Raw genomic sequence first — 17,443 nt, 5'->3', positions numbered from 1 at the left:
TTGTTAAAAACAAGTTTACGGAAGTAGATGGGGTGAATCATCTCGCGTCGTCATCAAAGCTTGGGGGGGGGGAAAAGGAAAACATCCGGAGTGAACCGGATGTAGAAGGATCCCGGTCACGTCGAGCACCGTACGCACGTGTGTCGGTGCTGTTTGAGGACTCAGGTTTGAGTTTTGTGTTTTTTCGGTGAAATGTTAAAACGTTTGAAAGTGTTGGAGAGCCTTTGAGGCTTTTTGGATTTGACGCGTATTTCCGGTCACAGCGAGTTAATCTGTGACCCGATAAAAGCGCCGCGTGTTAGTGCGGGCGGAATAAGTCTAAACTCTATGAGCTGCATGTAATCTGGATCGTTGAGCGAAAAGAGTGCTCAGAAAGCGAGGTAACGTTTAAGTCTCGAGTTATTGTACATGCAGAATGTCATTCAGAAAACGGCAGATTTAACGTTTCCGCTCATGTCAGGACGCGCCCACCCATGTAAACGTTTCATTAAAATCTGTATTTTAACAGAAGGCAATCTGGCTTTAAACTCGGCTGTGATCTAGTTTGTCAGCAAACAACTTAAATATGATTTTCTGGCTTTTAAATAAATAATTCCGGAGTTTTTGTGGCTTTGATGTTGAAGAGTTAAATGGTGTAGAAACTTTGTTATTAACGCGCAGCTGCAGAGGAACCACGTTTCCCTGATTATTAACGGGCTCATCTGTCCCTTAAAAATACTTTAGATTTAAGATTTTTTGTTTAAAAGACAATGTAGCCCTGTGTAAAAGTGAGCTTAACTTTCACTTCTTCAGTCACTCTGAAATTCGTGAGGAAAAAAGTTATTATTCAGTTGTTTGGTTTTAATAGTTGTCTTTGCACAGCTGCTGTTCAATATGCTATTTCTGCTAATCACGTGTACCGTAATATTGATCCAACATGTAAATTTCAAACCTGCTGTTTCTGTGTTTGTGTGTGAACCTTTTTCATCTTCTGTGTAATTACATTCCAAACTCCCTTTAAAAATCTGCAGATTTAAGGTTTCCCCCTTTAAGACAAACACGGAGAAAAAGGAGGTGATGTTGATTATTTTTTATTAAAGATTCATGTAACTGTCTGTTTTCCTGCTGTTTAAATAAAGTTTTGTGCAGAGGCCTCAGACTGACATCAGAATCTGGCTGTTTTTGTGTCTCTGTCAGATTAATCGTACATCATGACGTCGTTAGCTCACCAGCTGAAGAGGCTGGCGCTGCCTCAGAGCGATGCCAACCTGCTGACCCGCAGTGAGGTCGCCTCACTCCTCTTTGACCCCAAAGAGGCAGCGTCCATGGACAGGAGCACCTTCTACGCCCTCGGTGAGTCCCGCCCTCCTCTTCCTCTTCTCCTGTTCCAGCCCGTTTCCTCCCTGACCTTCATCCTGTCTATCCTCTTCCTCGTGCAGGATGCACCGGGCTGGAGGAGCTACTGGGAATCGAGCCGGCATTCCTGGAGTTTCAGAGCACCCTGTTCAGTCCCGCCTCGACGACCCTGGAGCGCAGCATCCAATCCAAGGAGGTCAACAAGAAGCTGGACGCCGGCATCTCGCTCTTCCTCACCCGCCTCTGCCCATACTTCCTTCTCAAACCGGCTCACAAGTGCATCGAGTGGCTTGTTCACCGGTAAGCCGCTGAGGCGTCGCAGCTCAGTTATACAGAAAATGACACTTTGTGTTTGAACAGTGACTCATTAGATAAATGAAAAACAAACCAAACTCCATTCAGAAAACCTCTGATTTAAGATTTCACTGGAGCAAACAGTCCTTCAGGAAACGGCAGCTTTAAGGCGCTGACGCCTCATTAACACATTTATAGCAATGCTGACGATTATTTTTCGTATTTAATTAGTCAAACAGATGTTTAACTAGATGAACCTTAAATGTGCACAGAAGCTCTCCTTCACACTCTGTTTCCTGTTTTATACTCGCGTGATGACTCCGTGTTTTCCCGTGTTCAGCTTCCACATCCAGCTGTACAATGCCGACAGCCTGCTCGCCTGCGCGCTGCCGTATCACGACACCAACGTGTTCGTCAGAGTCCTGCAGCTCCTGAAGATCAGCGACGCCACGAGTCGCTGGAACTGGCTGCGCGGCCTGCAGGTGGGTGACTCGCCTGAGCTGGAGCGCCCGTGAGGTCCGTCTGCTGATCAGAGTGACGTGAAATCGTTTTGTTTGTCGTTGTTTGTTCAGAAACCCGGCGTGCCGTTATCCAGAGGAACTCTCATCGCTCACTGCTACACTGACCTGAGCTTCATGGACTTCATCTGCAGCCTGGTGACCCGGTCCATCGAGGTGACCTCCCTGACCCCTCCTGTTACCTGTCGACGTCGCGGCGAGGCTCTCGGGACGCCTGCACAGTTACCTGCATTCACTGCTCTCCTTCTCCTCTGCAGGCGTATTCCGGACATTCGGGAAGTTGCTCCCAGCTCAGAGTCATCTTCTCTTTTTACGCCTCCACCATCGTCCCCGCCCTGGACGCCGTGGACAGAGTGTCCAACACCATCATCTCCAAGCTGCTGCCATACGTGCAGACGGTAACGTGCGCCATTATTCACATGACCCCGACAGGTGACGTGAGATTTAACCTCGCACGTGTCGTTGCCTCCTCAGGGTCTGAAGTCGTCGCTTGCGGACTATAAAGCCGCCACCTACATGATTGTGTGCCAGCTGGCGGTGAACGTGGTGATGGAGGCGAGTCTGGTGGACAGCCTCGCCGTGCACATCAGCAAGTCTCTGATCAAAGAGCCCGTCCTCGCCAAGGAGGGCGTGGGCTGCCTCATCGTGCTGCTGCAGAACCAGAAGGAGGGTGCCGTGGGGCCCAGGTAGGACAGACGCCGCCTGGTCGTGATGTTTCGGGCACGCTCTGTCCAGGCGTGGCATCCTCTCACCTGTCTGTTCCTTCTCGTGTGATCAGAGCCGCCGGCCGTCTCTGCTCGATGGCGGCGCTGGTGCCGACGCTGCAGGTCATGGCGGCGGTTCACGACGTCAGCCCTCTGCTCCGCTACCTGCTGCCTCACCTGGTCCAAAGCGTGTTCATCAGCAGCTCAGGTGAGGCCTGCTGCATGTACGTCTAATGCTTTACAGCGCCGCAGGTGGAGTTGACCTGAGTTTGTGTCACAGGTGAGACGGACCGGCTCGCAGTGCTGGAGTCCATCCTGGAGTCCGTCCTGCTGACCAAAGACCTGGACCACACCGCGGCCCGGTAAACCTCCTCTCAGCCGACCACGCAGCCAATCACGCGACACGTCTTCTCACTGCTGCCGTTTGTCCCGTAGGTTGCTGCTGGACGAGTATCTGAGTCAGAGCGAGCGCTCACCTGTAGAGCTGTCGGCCCTCGACCAGCGCCTGCTGCCTCTGGTGCGCCTGTTCGAGTCCAAGTACGTACGAGTAAATATTATATAGTTCCTGGTTCAGCACAGGTGTCGCAGAACCGTGTTCAGGTAAACGAGTCTGCACGCAAACAGCAGTGAAAACATGGCCGCCGGCCGCAGCTGTTCTGGGATACAAAGGGCGGAGCCGCGTTTAAGTTTTGTCCTCCATCAGGTACTGTGCAGCTCTGGACGGCGTCCTCGCAGGTCATGTGACCGACATCGGCAGCACGGCGCAGAAACGGCTCTTCCACCGGTTTCTGTCTTTGTCGCTGAGCAGCGGGAAACATCAGGTGAGCTACAAAACGGCGTCGCTCAGGTGAACTGTGGCGTCTTCGTCTCTCTGAGCTCACGGTCTTCCTTCTGCGTCGGCAGATTTTAGGCGACTCGGACACGTCGCTGCTGCTCAGCCTGAAACACCCTCAGCCATCGGTCAGAGTCTCGGCCGTGGAGCGCCTGAAGGACGTCATCGCCGCTGGACAGGTAGACTTCCTGTTTAATCCTCTGTGTCTGTTTCATTCAGGTGAACTTTGACCTCTGAGGCAGGTGATTGTGTAGCTTTGGGGCGCCTCAGGGCTCTGCTCCGGGTCCTGAGCGGGCTGACATTTTTAACCACACATATTAAGGGTCGTGTTTCCTCTGAGCAGCAGCAGAGTCTGGATGACGACTTCCTGAAAGACGCCGTCACGGAGCGTTTGAAGGACGAATCGCCGGAGGTCGTAGCCGCTGCTCTCCAAGTCCTGGAGGTCAGTGAGACGATGGTTAACGGGTCTGATGGCGTTCTGCTTGATGGCGTTATGGTTAATGGCGGTTTTCGTTGTGTTTCAGGTGGTGTTTGACGTTGTGGACCGCGAGGACGCCGTCTCGTGTCTGCTGTCTCTGCTGCACAGAGCCGATCTGCCGGAGTCTGAGCGATGGTCAGTGAAAGCTTATTTTCCCTGCTGTTAATGATGCCTTCATGAACCTCCTGTAAATCTGAGACTCCTTCCTCCAGGGTTCCCGTGCTGACAGAGGCGGTGCGTTTACTGTCCGACCCGCGGCTGGGAAAGGGGGACGGCGAGCTGGTGACAAGGACGGGCTGGAGGCTGCTGCCGTTCCTGGTCGTCACCTCGACCCAGCTCGACCTCACCCGCCGCATCGCCCGGTCCCCCCTCCTTGCCAAACACCCGCTCACCCTGAATTGGGCCCCAGGTAACAGACCCATTTCCTGTGGTGCTTTCACAATAAAAGCAGTGCTGTCCATCATTTCGTCAGTGTCTGAAACTTTTTGCATCACACAGAGCTCGATGACGTGACGAAGAGAAGCGTTGAGCCCGACTTCGTGGGTGTGGCCAACGAGCGGCTGGTCTCCACGCTGACAAAGAACCTGGCGAACATGGAGCACTTCTCCAGGCGCGACGCGGTGAGTGCAGACGCCTTTCCTCGTGTCGCTCACGTGAACGTTTTCAAGCATGAACGTGTCTGAGTCACGAGGCAGCCGTGCTGTTGGGACTACTTTCAGCAGCGGACTGATCTGTTTTGAGTCTGTCAGCTGATGGTTTCCGTGTGTGTCGCGCTCAGCTGGAGAACCTCGCCGTGCTGGTGGAGCAGCAGCGACGCTCCAGCCTCAGGGAACGCGCGGCGTTCCTGGTGCTGACCCGGACGCTGCTGCTTGGTCTGGGCGAGCTGAGCGAGACGCAGCACCTGCTCACCGCTCAGAGGGTCTACGCGCTCCTGGAGCGCCCCCTGCTGGAGGTCGTGAGGAGCGACGCGTCACAGGTCGGTCGGCCTTTAACATCCAAAAACACAAAGTTAAACAGAGCCCGCTTGCACTGAGTATCGTCGGCGACGTGTTTTGATGGATGGTGTTGGTTCTGAACAGGAAGCTGAGCGTCCCGTCTCCGTGCCTACCTCCTTCTCTGAGGCGGCGGCGCTCTACCTAAGCAGGTGTGCTCAGGGACAGCAGCCGGACGCAGAGTACGGCTTCGTCCTCGTCGCTCTGCTCCGAGACTTCATTTCCTGCCTGAAGTGTCACGACGCCTCCTTCAAAGGTAAAATCTCCCAGAGCAGGCGAGAGCTGAGGTAGAAGAGGGAACCGGTCAGCTGACTGGTCACATGATTGTCTTCCAGGGGCGGCGTGGTGGAACCCAGAGAAGCTCGACACAAACACCTGCTGTTACCTGGGTCTGATCTGCCGCCTGTTCAGCATAATCATGAGCGGCGCCGCCGAGGGAGCAGCGGCTGACAGCTTCAGAGAGCTGATGAAGCTGCTCGTCCAGGTATGACATCATTTCCTGTGAGCAGACATGTTTCAGCGTGATGGAGCGAGCCGCTAACCTGAGAAACCGTCACCTCAGGTCCACCTGCGCGAACCGAGCGTGCTCTTCAGGTTCCTATGCATGCTGTGGGGATACACCAGTAACCATGGAGACCAGCTGGATGCGAAGGTGGGCGCCGTCCTGCAGACACGGGCGCTGTACATGGGCGGAGCTCTGCTGAGCACCCAACCCGCCTCCAAGCTGAAGGAGCTGGCGGCCGCCAACTCACCAGGTGAGATTTACAAAAATAGAAAAAACAAAAATGTAACAAATCTTTTAAAAAGGTCGTTTCAGGTAAACAAACCTCAAACTAACGTTTCACATTCATGAAACGTCCGAAGTTTGGAAGACGCGCTGATGACGTACGAGGTTATTAAAACACCTGCGTGTGTGTCTGTGTGTGTCTGTGTGTGTCTGTGTCTGTGTGTGTGCGTGTGTGTGTCTGTGTCTGTGTGTGTGTGTGTCTGTGTGTGTGTGTGTCTGTGTGTGTGTGTGTGTGTGTGTGTGTGTGTGTCTGTGTGTGTGCGTGTGTGTGTGTGTGCGTGTGTGTGTGTGTGTGTGTGTCTGCGTGTGCGTGTCTGTGTGCGTGTCTGTGCGTGTCTGTGTGCGCGTGTGCGTGTCTGTGCGTGTGTGTCTGTCTGCGTGTGTGTGTCTGTGTGTGTGTGTGTGTGTCTGTGCGTGTGTGTGTGTGTGTGTGTGTGTCTGTGTGTGTGCGCGTCTGTGCGTGTGTCTGTGTGTGTGTGTCTGTGCGTGTGTGTGTGTCTGTGTGTCTGTGCGTGTGTGTGTGTGTGTGTCTGTGCGTGTGTGTGTGTGTCTGTGTGCGCGTCTGTGTGTGTCCCTCAGTCGTCCCGTCTCTGCTCTGCTGTCTCATGTCTCCTGTTCGGGAGGTCCGGAGGGCGGCGCTCAGCGTCCTGCAGAGCCTATCGGCAGCCAACACGTCCCCCTTCCAGCCAATCACAGAGAAGCTCCTGTCGACATCAGAGGAGATCGCCGCCGACCCGTCCTACCTCAGCACGGTGAGGACTCTAAAACAGCTGATTGGTTTAAATCTGGACTTCCTGTATTTGTTGTTCTGATTTCCTGTTTTGCCCGCAGGTTCTCGGCGTGCTGCACGATGAGTCATCATCCAGTAAAGCGAAGCCGCAGCAGAAGAAGCTGGCGGCGGCGATGCAGCTGCTGGTGAGGAGCATTCAGACTCCGAGCTGCCCGTCGTACATCGCCACCGCCCTGCTGAGAGCGCTGAGCGAGGTCAACGGGCAGGTGAGTGGGCGGGACCGCGTCTGAAACGGAGGATTCACCGCTGACATCTTTGTTTTAGAGCCGGACTCAGATTAGCGATCTTTGAAGCTGAACGGTTTCCATTTCCTGGTGCGTCGTGTTTGATGGCGGCGTTATCGTGAGCGCCGTGACGCACAGGCAGAGAGAAGCATTGTTGGTGCTGTTATCTAACCTCAGTCTGATCATGTCGTCCTCGTCTAAAGAGCCATGCTTTGTGTCTCCTTTGACCTCCTCCTCGTCCTCCTCCTCCTCTCAGTCAGAGCTCTCCAGCCTGCTTCCTGTCCTCGATCGCCTCCTGGAGACCGGCCCCGACACGCCCGCCCTGCTGCAGGCCGAGGCGCAGCTCCTGCAGCTCGTCCTGGGGAAGTACAACGAGGCGTCGGCGCCCCTGCTGGCCAAAGACCAGAGCTGCCTGGACCTGTTCATCAGAGCTCTGAAGACCTCCACGCAGCAGCACGCTGGCATCCCGAGCTGCCAGATCATCGCTCTGGAGCAGGTCAGGAGGGCAAATCCACCAGTCGGGGGACGGGGACTAACCCTACCCGAGTGCACGCTCACAGTGATGCTGTCCATCTTTTATTCAGTCTTTACTTCAAACCCAGATTAAAGTCTGAGTGACGGGTGATGATTTAACGTGTTCAGACGTCTCTGCGTGTTCCTGCAGATCACAAAGCCCTTCTTCTCCGCCCTCGCGGACGAGGCGGTGCAGCAGAAGCTGCTGTCGGCCATGTTTGACCTGCTGGTGGAGAGCAGGAGTCCGGCGGTGGCCAACACCATCAGCAGCGTCTTCAAAGCGGTGAGCCGAGATCGTCTGCTCAACATTTTTCTTTCTCGTGAAAGAAGAAAAATGGCTGATAGTGAAACGGTCGTTTGTTTGGGGATGAATCGCTGAACGTTTGACCTTTGCGTTCGCCTCAGGTCGTCGTTGACTGTCAGCTGCTGGCCAATGAGCTCGCTCCTCCAGAAAAACCCAAAGTCGGCGTGACGGTGCAGCAGACCCGGCGGAGCCGACTGTCGCAGAGGTATTTGCGCCCTGAAGCGTTCCTGAGGTCACGCGATCGGACCAGTTTCCCTTCAGACAAACACGGATTTCTGCAGCTGAAAACAACGAATCAAATTAATAATTGTAGGCGGATCATTCTGTGCAACGCGACACGAAGATGAATCATTTGCTCCTGTGTTTATTTACTGATTTTGATGACGATCTGCTTGAAAACAATGTTGTAGTTCAGGGTTCACTCTGATGGTGGCGCTGTTGTCTCGTTTCTCGTCCTTCTATTTTAATGATGTAATTATTGAACTGAAGTTGATAGAAATGAGTTAAACCGGCTGACGTCAGCTGTTTACCGCCCGTGCAGCCTGCAGGCCCCGATCTGCACTTTCACCCTGTAACAGGTCTGATTTCCTTCTGATAGTTTCAGGACGAATCCCGACAATCTAGAACATTTCAGCTTTTAGTTGAGCCACAATTTTCCAGAAGCAGCCTGAGAGTCTGAAAGCGTGGCGCGTCCACGATGAGTGATCGGTGTGAACCGCTGCGTGTGTTCAGGAAACCTCAGGAGAGCAGCGGTGCGGCTCCAGAGGGGGGCGCTGTGTCGTGGCGGAGAGTCACTCTGATCCTGGAGCTGCTGCAGCACAAGAAGAAAGTGAAGAGAGCCCAGGTGTTGGTGCCGGTTCTGTTCTCGCTGCTCGCCAGGTAACATGACAGGAAACGCCACATCCTACAGTTTCTCATGTTTTATCATTTCATCTAAACTGAAAGAAGAATGAAGGCTGTAGTAAAAGTCCTCATTAGGACTTCGTGTGGATTTGATCCATGTTTGGAGTCGTGTGGAAGTGGAAGCAGGATTTTGACTCCGGGCTGCAGAGAGGTCCAATCTGAAAGTGGAGCTTCTGGAGTTTTTTCTTCTTCTGTTTGTTTATTTAAGACAGGAGTAACAAAAAGATGAAAGATCGATAGAATTTTATTTCAAACATGGAAATGCAACTGAAGTAACAAAAGAAAAACAAACACTTGAGTAATAATAACTCCGTCTGTCGTCAGGAGCATGGAGCCGTGCTCCGATGAGAACGCCAACACGGAGTACACCAAGCAGCTGCTGCTCAGCTGCCTGCTCAACATCTGCCACAAACTGGCTGCCGGTGGAGGAGCTGTGGCTGCCGGTGGAGGAGCTGTGGCTGCCGGTGGAGGAGCTGTGGCTGCCGGTGGGTGTCAGAGGAGGATGATGAAGGTGTGTGTGTGTGTGTTTGTTGCCTCACTGCGCTCTCCTCGCTCTGTGCAGACGTCCTGGATGAAGACAAGTTCAGCGTGGAGCTCGTGGTTCAGTGCATCCGAACGTCCGACGTGCCGCAGACTCACCACCACGCCCTGCTGCTGCTGGGCACCGCTGCCGCCATCTTCCCCGTGAGAGCTCCACCTCCTCTTCTGTCTGTCCACCACCACCTTCGCTCTTCCTCCTCCGTCTCTGTTTGCAGCTGAGAGAGTTTTATGTCACTGATACAAAGAGCGGTCTAAGTCCCGCCCCCTGAGACTGAAGCTCCTCTGCACGTCTGTGATGACATCATGGCGGCAGAAGTGTTTGTTTAAATCAGGGGTCGGCAACCTTTCTGATGATGAGTGCATCTAAACGTTCCTCAGAAGCCAGTGTGCCGTATGATGCATTAGCATTAAATGTAATAACGCTCTATATGAACAGTTACACACTGTATAGAACAACTTTATAGGATCATATTTGTTCACAGATGTTTGCAGCTGTCAGCGAATAGTTATCAGCTATTTTGAAACAAAAAAAGACTTTTTATCCACAACAGCAAATGAACACACATGTTAATGTGATCTCTGGGCTCCCACTCAGAGACACAGGTCTCCCAGTGTCCAGCATTCAGAGGCTACCTGAGGACTCATGTGAGAGAAAACCTGCTCACACAGGCATGTGGAGCCAAACACTGTCAGTAAGGCCTCTGCAATGTTCTGAAGAGTTAAACTTGTCAGGCAGTGATGTCCAGCAGGTGAACATGCAGCTCCATGAACACGCACAGCTGTGGGTTCCAGCTGCCCCCCTCTCCCTGTTAATGCCCTACCTGCCCCCCCGGCAACACTTTGCTAGACCCGCCCCTGCACAGTCACCAGCTGTCAGCTACTTAGAAAAGGATCCTGGTGTTATTTGTCTCTCAGAAACAGTTCATAACTTCAACTCATCCATGTCACCTAAAAGGTAAACCTGTTTCTCCATCACCTGTTCAGCTCTGATGATCCAGTAAGGACATCTCCTGGTATCATCTTCATGTTTCCCTCTCACCACATATCCAAACCGACATCATGACCAGCAGCTTTACAGCTGTGGCTCCAGCAAACATCAGCTGATACTGGAAATTAATATTAAATAAATTCTAACAACAGCTGATCAAGCTTAAACATGCTGCTGTTGTTTAGCCCGACATCCGCTGGTTTCCTGTTTCTGGCACAAAGTGGGCGATAAACAAACAAGAGAGACGATCAGCTGATCATTGATCAGTTTCATGATTGAAGTAGAAACAGGAGAGGGAGGAGAAGAGGCACGGTTGGCAGCTACTAACTAACCTTATGAATAAAATAAAGTTCAACATCAGTAACATCATAGCACCACCCAGCTGTATAGAAACTCCGTCATGCTAGCTAGTAGCAGTACGAGTTATTGTAACTGACTGTAAAAAGTCAGCACAACGAAAATAAACTAAACTTGGTTTATATCTGACCCAGACAGACTGCAGCTCATAACTTCTTACCTGGAGTTCAGTTCACCGCCTCGGGTCTCTGCTCCTCCTGCCTCCCCTTCCCCTCATCCACCTGCTGGCCTCTGTGGAAGTTCCGCCACAGCCACCACCAAACAACTGAGTTATTTTTACACATCTGCCAGCATCTGGACAATCCACCACCTTTAATACCGTTGCAAAAAAAAAAAAAAAAAATCATCGGCCCATAAAAACGAAAAATCACCATCGGTCATTTGCCTGATGGCCAGTCCCGCTATGTCGTGCCATCAGTTAACCCTTCGCGTGCCGGGGTTGCCGACCCCTGGTTTAAACAAACGAAAAAATATTGATGTCCTGATGGATATGGAGGATCAATGTAGCCAACATTTGAAACAAATATTAGACGATTGTTTTTTATTTTTACTTTTAATTATAATTTAATGAACCCAAAGAAGGAAACACAAGAAGCAGTTAGTGATGCAGTTACAGCAACTGATACAAATAAAAGAAATAAAGCAGTAATTTGGATTTTTGGTACGTTTAGTATCAGGTTTGTTTTAGAAGAGAAGAATTAAAGGAAAGAAATTAATCAATAATAAATAAATATGGGAATTAAAATAAACAATTATTTAAGAGCAAGAAAACAAACGCGTTCGTGTTCCTCCTGCAGGAGAAGGTCCTCCACAACATCATGCCCATCTTCACCTTCATGGGCGCCAGCATCATGCGGCTGGACGACGCCTACAGCTTCAGAGTCATCGACAAGACGGTGCAGATGGTCATACCTGCTCTGATCCAGGTGAGGCGGCGACGAAGCCGACAAACATGCCCGTTTTACACGAGTGGCGTGGCGATAACTCTTCCTCGCTCCTCCTCCTCCAACAGGCCCAGCAGCTTTCAGATGGAAGTTCCGCCTCTCACGTGATGGCTGTGGTGACGAAGATCATGCACGTGTTTGCCGACGCGCTCCCCCACGTGCCCGAGCACCGGCGGCTGCCAATCCTGTGTCAGCTGGTGACCACGCTGGGTCCCGCCCGTTTCCTCTGGGTCCTAATGCTCCTCCTGTTCAAGCTGCACGCCACACAGAGCGCCGGCTCCACCAGCGAGAAGGTAACAATCGCCTGCTTCTGTTTCTGCGGAGCTTAGCGTGTCGTTTCGTGTCTCTGCGTGTTTAACGTAGTTTATTTTGTGTTTTCGTGAGCAGGATGCGGCGCTGGAGCGAGACGTGGACTTCTGGATTTCTCTGTGCTGTCAGTTTGACATCAGCGATCAGCTGACCTCGCTCATCAACATCCTGAACTTCCTGCTGCAGCTGCCAGACGACAAAGAGGATGGTAAAACAAAATGAAAGTTTTACATCATCAATAACATAATCATGTTTTGGTATGGAGGACTGTAAGTGCCAAATCGAAAGAAAAAAGTGATAACAATCGTATTTTTAAAATGTGAAACTGACTCATTTCAGAATTATTTCATGTTATGATTCTTCTATCAGTTTACTTCATTTACATTTTAATTAATTAATATTAATGAGAATCCCTTACTATCACAATATGCTCCAAGTGTTTCATTTGGCAGATTTTTACTGTTACAGATGAAACTCCCAGGAGCCAATCATCTGTCTTTCATTAAAGTAATAGATTAAAAATACAATGTTTAAAATAATGAACATCAAGGTAAATTAAAATATTTGCTGCTTTTATTTCTGACTCAAATTTTAGACATTTATTTTAAATTTAAGAAGAGAGGATGATATAAATGAATAACTATAAATAAAGTAAAATACTGGACTTGAAGAAACAGGTAAATTATTAAGAAAGGAAACAGAAATGTTACCACAAAGAACAATGGCTATGAAAACATGTATATAAAAGTAAATATGGTAAAAGAGAAATAACAATTTGAATTTCTTTCATTTAAATTTTAGGAAATTGAATTTAAATTGAAACATAAACTAATTTGTAGAAAGTACATGAGTTAATCCAAATTGGAGAAATATTTGATATTTAGAATGAATGACTCTATATAGTCATTAATTCTATATATAGAGTTTTGGCGTGTTTGGCCCTCCGTAGTCTGATGGACTTCTGGGTGTTTGTCTTGTGTAGCTCCAGTGAAACGGCCCGCCGCCCGGCGAGGAGCGAAGAAGGAGGAGGAAAAGGTGGAGGAGCTGATCTTCAGCGTGGATGCTCACGGCGGCAAAGAGCTGCGACACTTCAAGTTCCTCTCCGTGTCATTCGCGGCTCAGCTGCTCGGCTCGGCGAGCTTCATCGGGAAGGTGGGCGACTGAAGGTCAGGCGGTAAGGAGCGCGCTCAGTGCGACGACGATAAACGTTTGATTTTGTTTCAGGTCGCGGACAACGACGATGACATAGACGTATCTCTACAACCACTGCAGCAGAGGTGAGTGATGCTGTGATGTCACGTTGTCATGTGAGCGTTTGGTGGCGTTGAAGCTGATGTCATGTTCGTGTTTCAGGCTGCTGGAGGACATCCTGCGCTACATCCACAGCATCGCTCGCTGTGTGGAGGAGAACGCCGACAAACCCACCGCCAAGTTCTGGCGAGTTCTGCTGAATAAAGCCTACGACGTCCTGGACAAGGTTTGAATCCAGTTTTATTTAAACTCTTCTCGTTAACATTAACAGCAGGTCCTCCACCGTTAACCTCAGTTTCTTCTTCTGCTGCTGGAGTGAAAGCCGCCCTGCAGAGGCGCTCTAACCTGCTCACCTTTGTCCAGGTGAACGCGCTGCTGCCCACGGACACCTTCATCACGGTGATGAGGGGCCTGATGGGAAACGAGCTGGCATCGGTCAGGAGGAAGGCCATGGACCTGCTCAACAACAAACTGCAGCACAGAACACAGTGGGATGCACAGCAGGTAACAGGAAGTGATGTCAGAGTTCTCCGCAGAGCGTGTTTTGGGTATGAAACGATGACATCAACTTCCTGTCTGCCCTCAGGTTACCGTGCTCCTCCAGCTGATCGGCGACCTGCTGAACATTGTGGGCAAAGATCACAGGAAGGTCGTGGACGGAGCGGAGCAGGCCATCAACCGCCAGACGGCGCTCTTCAGCCTCAAGCTGCTCTGTCGCAGTTTCGGGTCCAACCACCAGGAGACGTTCGTGCCCGTGCTGTTGCAAACCGTGGAGCTTGTCGCGGCGGCAGAGGAGGAGAAGAACGTGACGGGCAGCGCTCTGCTCTGCATCGCCGAGGTGGTCAGCACACTGAAGGCCCTCGCCATCCCGCAGTTACCCAGGTCTGTCATGCCCGTCCTTCACACTCACACGACAAGGTGGGGAAGCCGCCCTCCAGTCAGCTGACGCGTGTTTGTTTCCGCAGGTTGATGCCAGCCATACTGCACGCGCTCCAAAACAGGAAGGAGCTTCTGACCAACGAGATCTACCTGCTGAGCGCCGTCACTGCCCTGCAGCGGGTCGCAGAGACGCTGCCACACTTCATCAGCCCATACCTGCACGACGCCACCTTACAGGTAACGCCGCCCGGCGAGCACTGCATCAGAAAAACAAAACAAAGGTTATAAAGGATTGCGGTGGAGCTGTGCTTTGATTGGATCGTGCTGTGCGCTCTTCCTAGCGCCTCGTTTTTTTTCATCTGAAATGGTACGGCTCGATGTCGCTGCTGCTTTGAGGAGACGTGCTGATTGGTCCCAGCTCACCTGGGGGTTTCTATTATTCGTTGTTCCTCTTCGTTCTTGCAGGTGTGTCGGCTGACCCGGCTGATGGAGACTTCCTCCTCCTCCTCCTCCGCCCAGCTCTCCATCCGTCTCGCCTCCCTGAGGAGCACCCTTGCCACCAAACTGCCCCCCAGGGTCCTACTGCCCACCATTAGCAGGTGCTACAACACTATGGTGGTCGATAAGAAGGTGAGAGTCGAGCTTCAGGTGTGTTTACTGTTTTCTACTGAAGCCGGTAAAGTTCAAAGTTTGTGTGTGCGCCTTGGCTTAAAGTTTTCCAGAATGATCTAAAGACACTTGCTCTCATTATTGGAGTCAGTCGTTTAAAATGGCTCCACGAGAACAAATCAAACATCCACCGAAATGTGGAATCAGGGACTTAAAATCCAAATTCTCACGCTGAGCTTTGTTAAATGTCTAAAATCAAACAGCAGCAGTAATATCCTGTAATTTAATGTTTTCGTGCTTCAAGCCAGAAAAAAACGTTAAAAGTAGAAATCGGCGCTAAACGGTCATCGGCGTCGAATCCCGCTCTGAGGTTCCCGATGGTTTTCAGCTGTTAACGTCTCGTTGTCATTTCCCCGCAGAGTCAGCTGGGGGCACTGCTGAGCATCCTGAAAGAGCACATTGCTCACATGGAGAAAGACCAGCTCAGCTTCCACCAATCAGAGCTCACCACCTTCTTCCTCACCGCACTCGACTTCCGCTCCGAGCATTGCCAGGTCCGCTCAGCTGGTGATTGAGTAAATGTACTTAGATTACTTTACCTTTCTCACGCGTCTCTTTTGTCTTCAGGGCGATCTGGAGAAGACGGCGCAGGTCGAGGGCTGCGTGATCGACTGCCTGATCGCCATGGTGATGAAGCTGTCAGAGGTCACATTCAGGCCGCTCTTCTTCAAGGTAACGCCGCCGTGCCTAGGATTCAGCCGCCGCCCCAGTTTCCCGCCGTGTGGCGATAACTGTGTGTCTGTGCGTCTGTCCCGCAGCTCTTCGACTGGAGCAAATCAGAGCGTAAAGATCGTCTGCTGACTTTCTACCGGCTGTCCGACCGCATCGCCGACCGCCTCAAAGGACTCTTCGTGCTGTTCGCAGGAAACCTGGTGAAACCATTCGCAGACCTGCTGACACAAACCAACAGCACAGGTCTGACCTCATCCACAACTTTTCTCTTTTTATTGATTTTTAACTGTAAATTGTTACATTTATCTAAATGTTAATATTTAGACAGCTGTTGGTTGGTAAAGCAGCTGTTTCCCGGCTGTCCAAGCTTGACGGTGCTTTTGCTTCTTGCAGAGTCGCTGCTCTTCGACTCCGAGGACGATGGCGAGGAGAAGAGCTGCCTGCTGCTGCAGTACGTCCTCGACTGCCTCCACAAGACCTTCCTGTACGACTCGCAGCGTTTCCTGAGCCGCGAGCGAGGCGACGCCCTGCTGAGCCCGCTCGTAGACCAGGTGAGGTGCAGACACTTCAGAGGGTGTAATATTTGTCCAAAACTGCATGACTCCACCCGCTGGGCGTGGTTTCATTGGTGACATTGAACTTGAATGGTTTCTGTGTTTGTGTCCAGCTGGAGAATCGAGTCGGTGGCGAGCAGCGATACCAGCAGCGCGTCGCCCAGCACCTGGTGCCCTGCGTCGGGCAGTTTGCTGTGGCGATGGCCGACGACTCGCAGTGGAAGACCCTCAACTATCAGATCCTCCTGAAGACCAGGCACTCTGACACCAAGGTAAGGCCACCTGCACAGCTGACGGGCTCCCCTGAGCCCCGAGCGACGCCTTGAAGGCGCAGAGAAGTCGGTCAAGCTTCGCTCTATGACGCTGTCTGATCTCAGCCAGGCAGAGTTAATTAATGGTAATACAAAGAGTTTTAAATTAGACTCTGTGTTGGTGTTAGTTATTGACTCAGCAGCTTCCTCCTCCTCCTCCTCCACAGGTGCGTTTCTCCTCTCTGCTGATGCTCATGGAGGTGGCGTCCAAACTGAAGGAGAACTACATGGTGCTGCTGCCGGAGACCATTCCCTTCCTGGCTGAGCTCATGGAGGGTGAGGCGCACACACAGACACCGCTCATATTAACTGTTGGCTCTAAGATGTAATGTAGCTGTCGGTCACAAGAGGGCAGCACATCTCTGACAAGAGAAAACCTCTAGATCCAGATGTTTCAGAATAAAAGCATGACAGATGAAACGTATTTTCACCATCATGGAGAAATATCAGTAAAGGTTCAGATAAAATACGACATCAGAGACGATAAGATGCAAACAGAATGCAGTAAAATGTCACATTCGTGTTTCAGTGGAGCTTCGCTCCACATGTGAGGCCAGGTAACGGCGTAGGCTCAAACCTGCCGTTTGTTTTGCAGACGAGTGTGAAGAGGTGGAGCTGCAGGTCCAGAAGGTGATCCAGGAGATGGAGAACATCCTGGGAGAGCCGCTGCAGAGCTACTTCTAACACGCACACTGGTGTGAAGCTTCAGCACAAACATAAATATTCTGATTCTGATGTTTTTGATGTAAGAAGTAATAAACATTTGTGTCAAATCTGCTTTTTATTTACTCTGAACCTGTTTAAAGAAGGTGACATGAGTCACGCGTGGACACTGATCGCAAATCATTCCTGCTGGGCAGCGGCATCTATGGAAGCCTGCTGATGCCAACTGAATGAAACAGCTGACAGCCGTCATCAGTAACACCACTTTAAGGTTACCATGGTGATGATGTTTCAACAGGTGTCCACCTGCTTTAAAAATCACGAGTGTCCCAGATGTTTGTCCACAGCTCTGTGGTTTCCAGGTGTTACAGATGTGTCGGTGAAGCGAGGTAAAAGGAAACGCAGCGTTTCTGCTCAAACTCCTGGGTCAAGTTTAAAGGCCGGCTTGAGGACACTCGTCTCACTCAGACGATTCTGGATCATAAAGGTTGGATCTGCTGGTTTTGGGGAGACCGCACTGGAAAGAAAGAGTTTTCCTGTGAACGCTGTGGCTCTCTGACCATTTAACCCTGTCATGCATGAATTGTGACAAACTCAATCAGGATTCTTAAGTGTTTTTATTCATCTTTTCC

The 17,443-nt window shown here is 51.1% G+C and overlaps 1 protein-coding gene across 6 annotated transcripts; it reads left to right on the top strand.

The window, feature by feature from the left end:
* The first annotated feature begins 54 nt into the window (after positions 1 to 54).
* On the top strand, positions 55 to 16,925 carry heatr1 (HEAT repeat containing 1). Of its 6 annotated transcripts, none has more exons than XM_040014027.1 (46): positions 55 to 165; positions 1,011 to 1,053; positions 1,177 to 1,332; positions 1,419 to 1,635; positions 1,970 to 2,111; positions 2,202 to 2,303; positions 2,405 to 2,545; positions 2,622 to 2,833; positions 2,926 to 3,059; positions 3,132 to 3,213; positions 3,287 to 3,388; positions 3,555 to 3,672; positions 3,755 to 3,862; positions 4,027 to 4,125; positions 4,208 to 4,296; positions 4,374 to 4,570; positions 4,660 to 4,781; positions 4,940 to 5,137; positions 5,241 to 5,409; positions 5,489 to 5,637; positions 5,716 to 5,908; positions 6,520 to 6,692; positions 6,772 to 6,936; positions 7,211 to 7,450; positions 7,619 to 7,750; positions 7,873 to 7,976; positions 8,504 to 8,650; positions 8,999 to 9,159; positions 9,237 to 9,358; positions 11,357 to 11,485; positions 11,572 to 11,796; positions 11,891 to 12,020; positions 12,795 to 12,964; positions 13,037 to 13,089; positions 13,166 to 13,289; positions 13,427 to 13,567; positions 13,650 to 13,945; positions 14,029 to 14,179; positions 14,408 to 14,572; positions 14,971 to 15,105; positions 15,179 to 15,283; positions 15,370 to 15,526; positions 15,677 to 15,834; positions 15,951 to 16,109; positions 16,316 to 16,424; positions 16,744 to 16,925. In XM_040014027.1, the coding sequence occupies exons 3-46, from the start codon at positions 1,191 to 1,193 to the stop codon at positions 16,830 to 16,832; spliced, it is 6,456 nt and encodes a 2,151-aa protein (XP_039869961.1). In that variant the 5' UTR covers positions 55 to 165; positions 1,011 to 1,053; positions 1,177 to 1,190; the 3' UTR covers positions 16,833 to 16,925. The 6 variants fall into 6 exon arrangements, with proteins under 6 accessions (XP_039869961.1, XP_039869963.1, XP_039869962.1 ...); XM_040014029.1 differs by having other exon boundaries at positions 8,999 to 9,117; positions 16,744 to 16,861; XM_040014028.1 differs by having other exon boundaries at positions 8,999 to 9,138; positions 16,744 to 16,861.
* The last annotated feature ends 518 nt before the right edge of the window (positions 16,926 to 17,443 follow it).

The sequence above is a fragment of the Simochromis diagramma genome, unplaced genomic scaffold, assembly GCF_900408965.1.
Source record: "Simochromis diagramma unplaced genomic scaffold, fSimDia1.1 OVJJ01000669.1, whole genome shotgun sequence".
Taxonomy (NCBI): Eukaryota; Metazoa; Chordata; class Actinopteri; order Cichliformes; family Cichlidae; genus Simochromis; species Simochromis diagramma.
Note: the sequence above shows the minus strand (reverse complement) of the source record. Positions and strands in the feature narration are given on the sequence as shown.

What these genes read in the sequence shown, in the direction of transcription:
- heatr1 (XM_040014027.1), top strand. Translation starts at nt 1,191, where the DNA reads ATGACGTCGTTAGCTCACCAGCTGAAGAGGCTGGCGCTGCCTCAGAGC. An exon ending in ACTGGCTGCGCGGCCTGCAG is followed by an intron (nt 2,112 to 2,201) that starts GTGGGTGACTCG and finishes TTGTTTGTTCAG; the next exon opens with AAACCCGGCGTGCCGTTATC. An exon ending in TGATGAAGCTGCTCGTCCAG is followed by an intron (nt 5,638 to 5,715) that starts GTATGACATCAT and finishes CCGTCACCTCAG; the next exon opens with GTCCACCTGCGCGAACCGAG.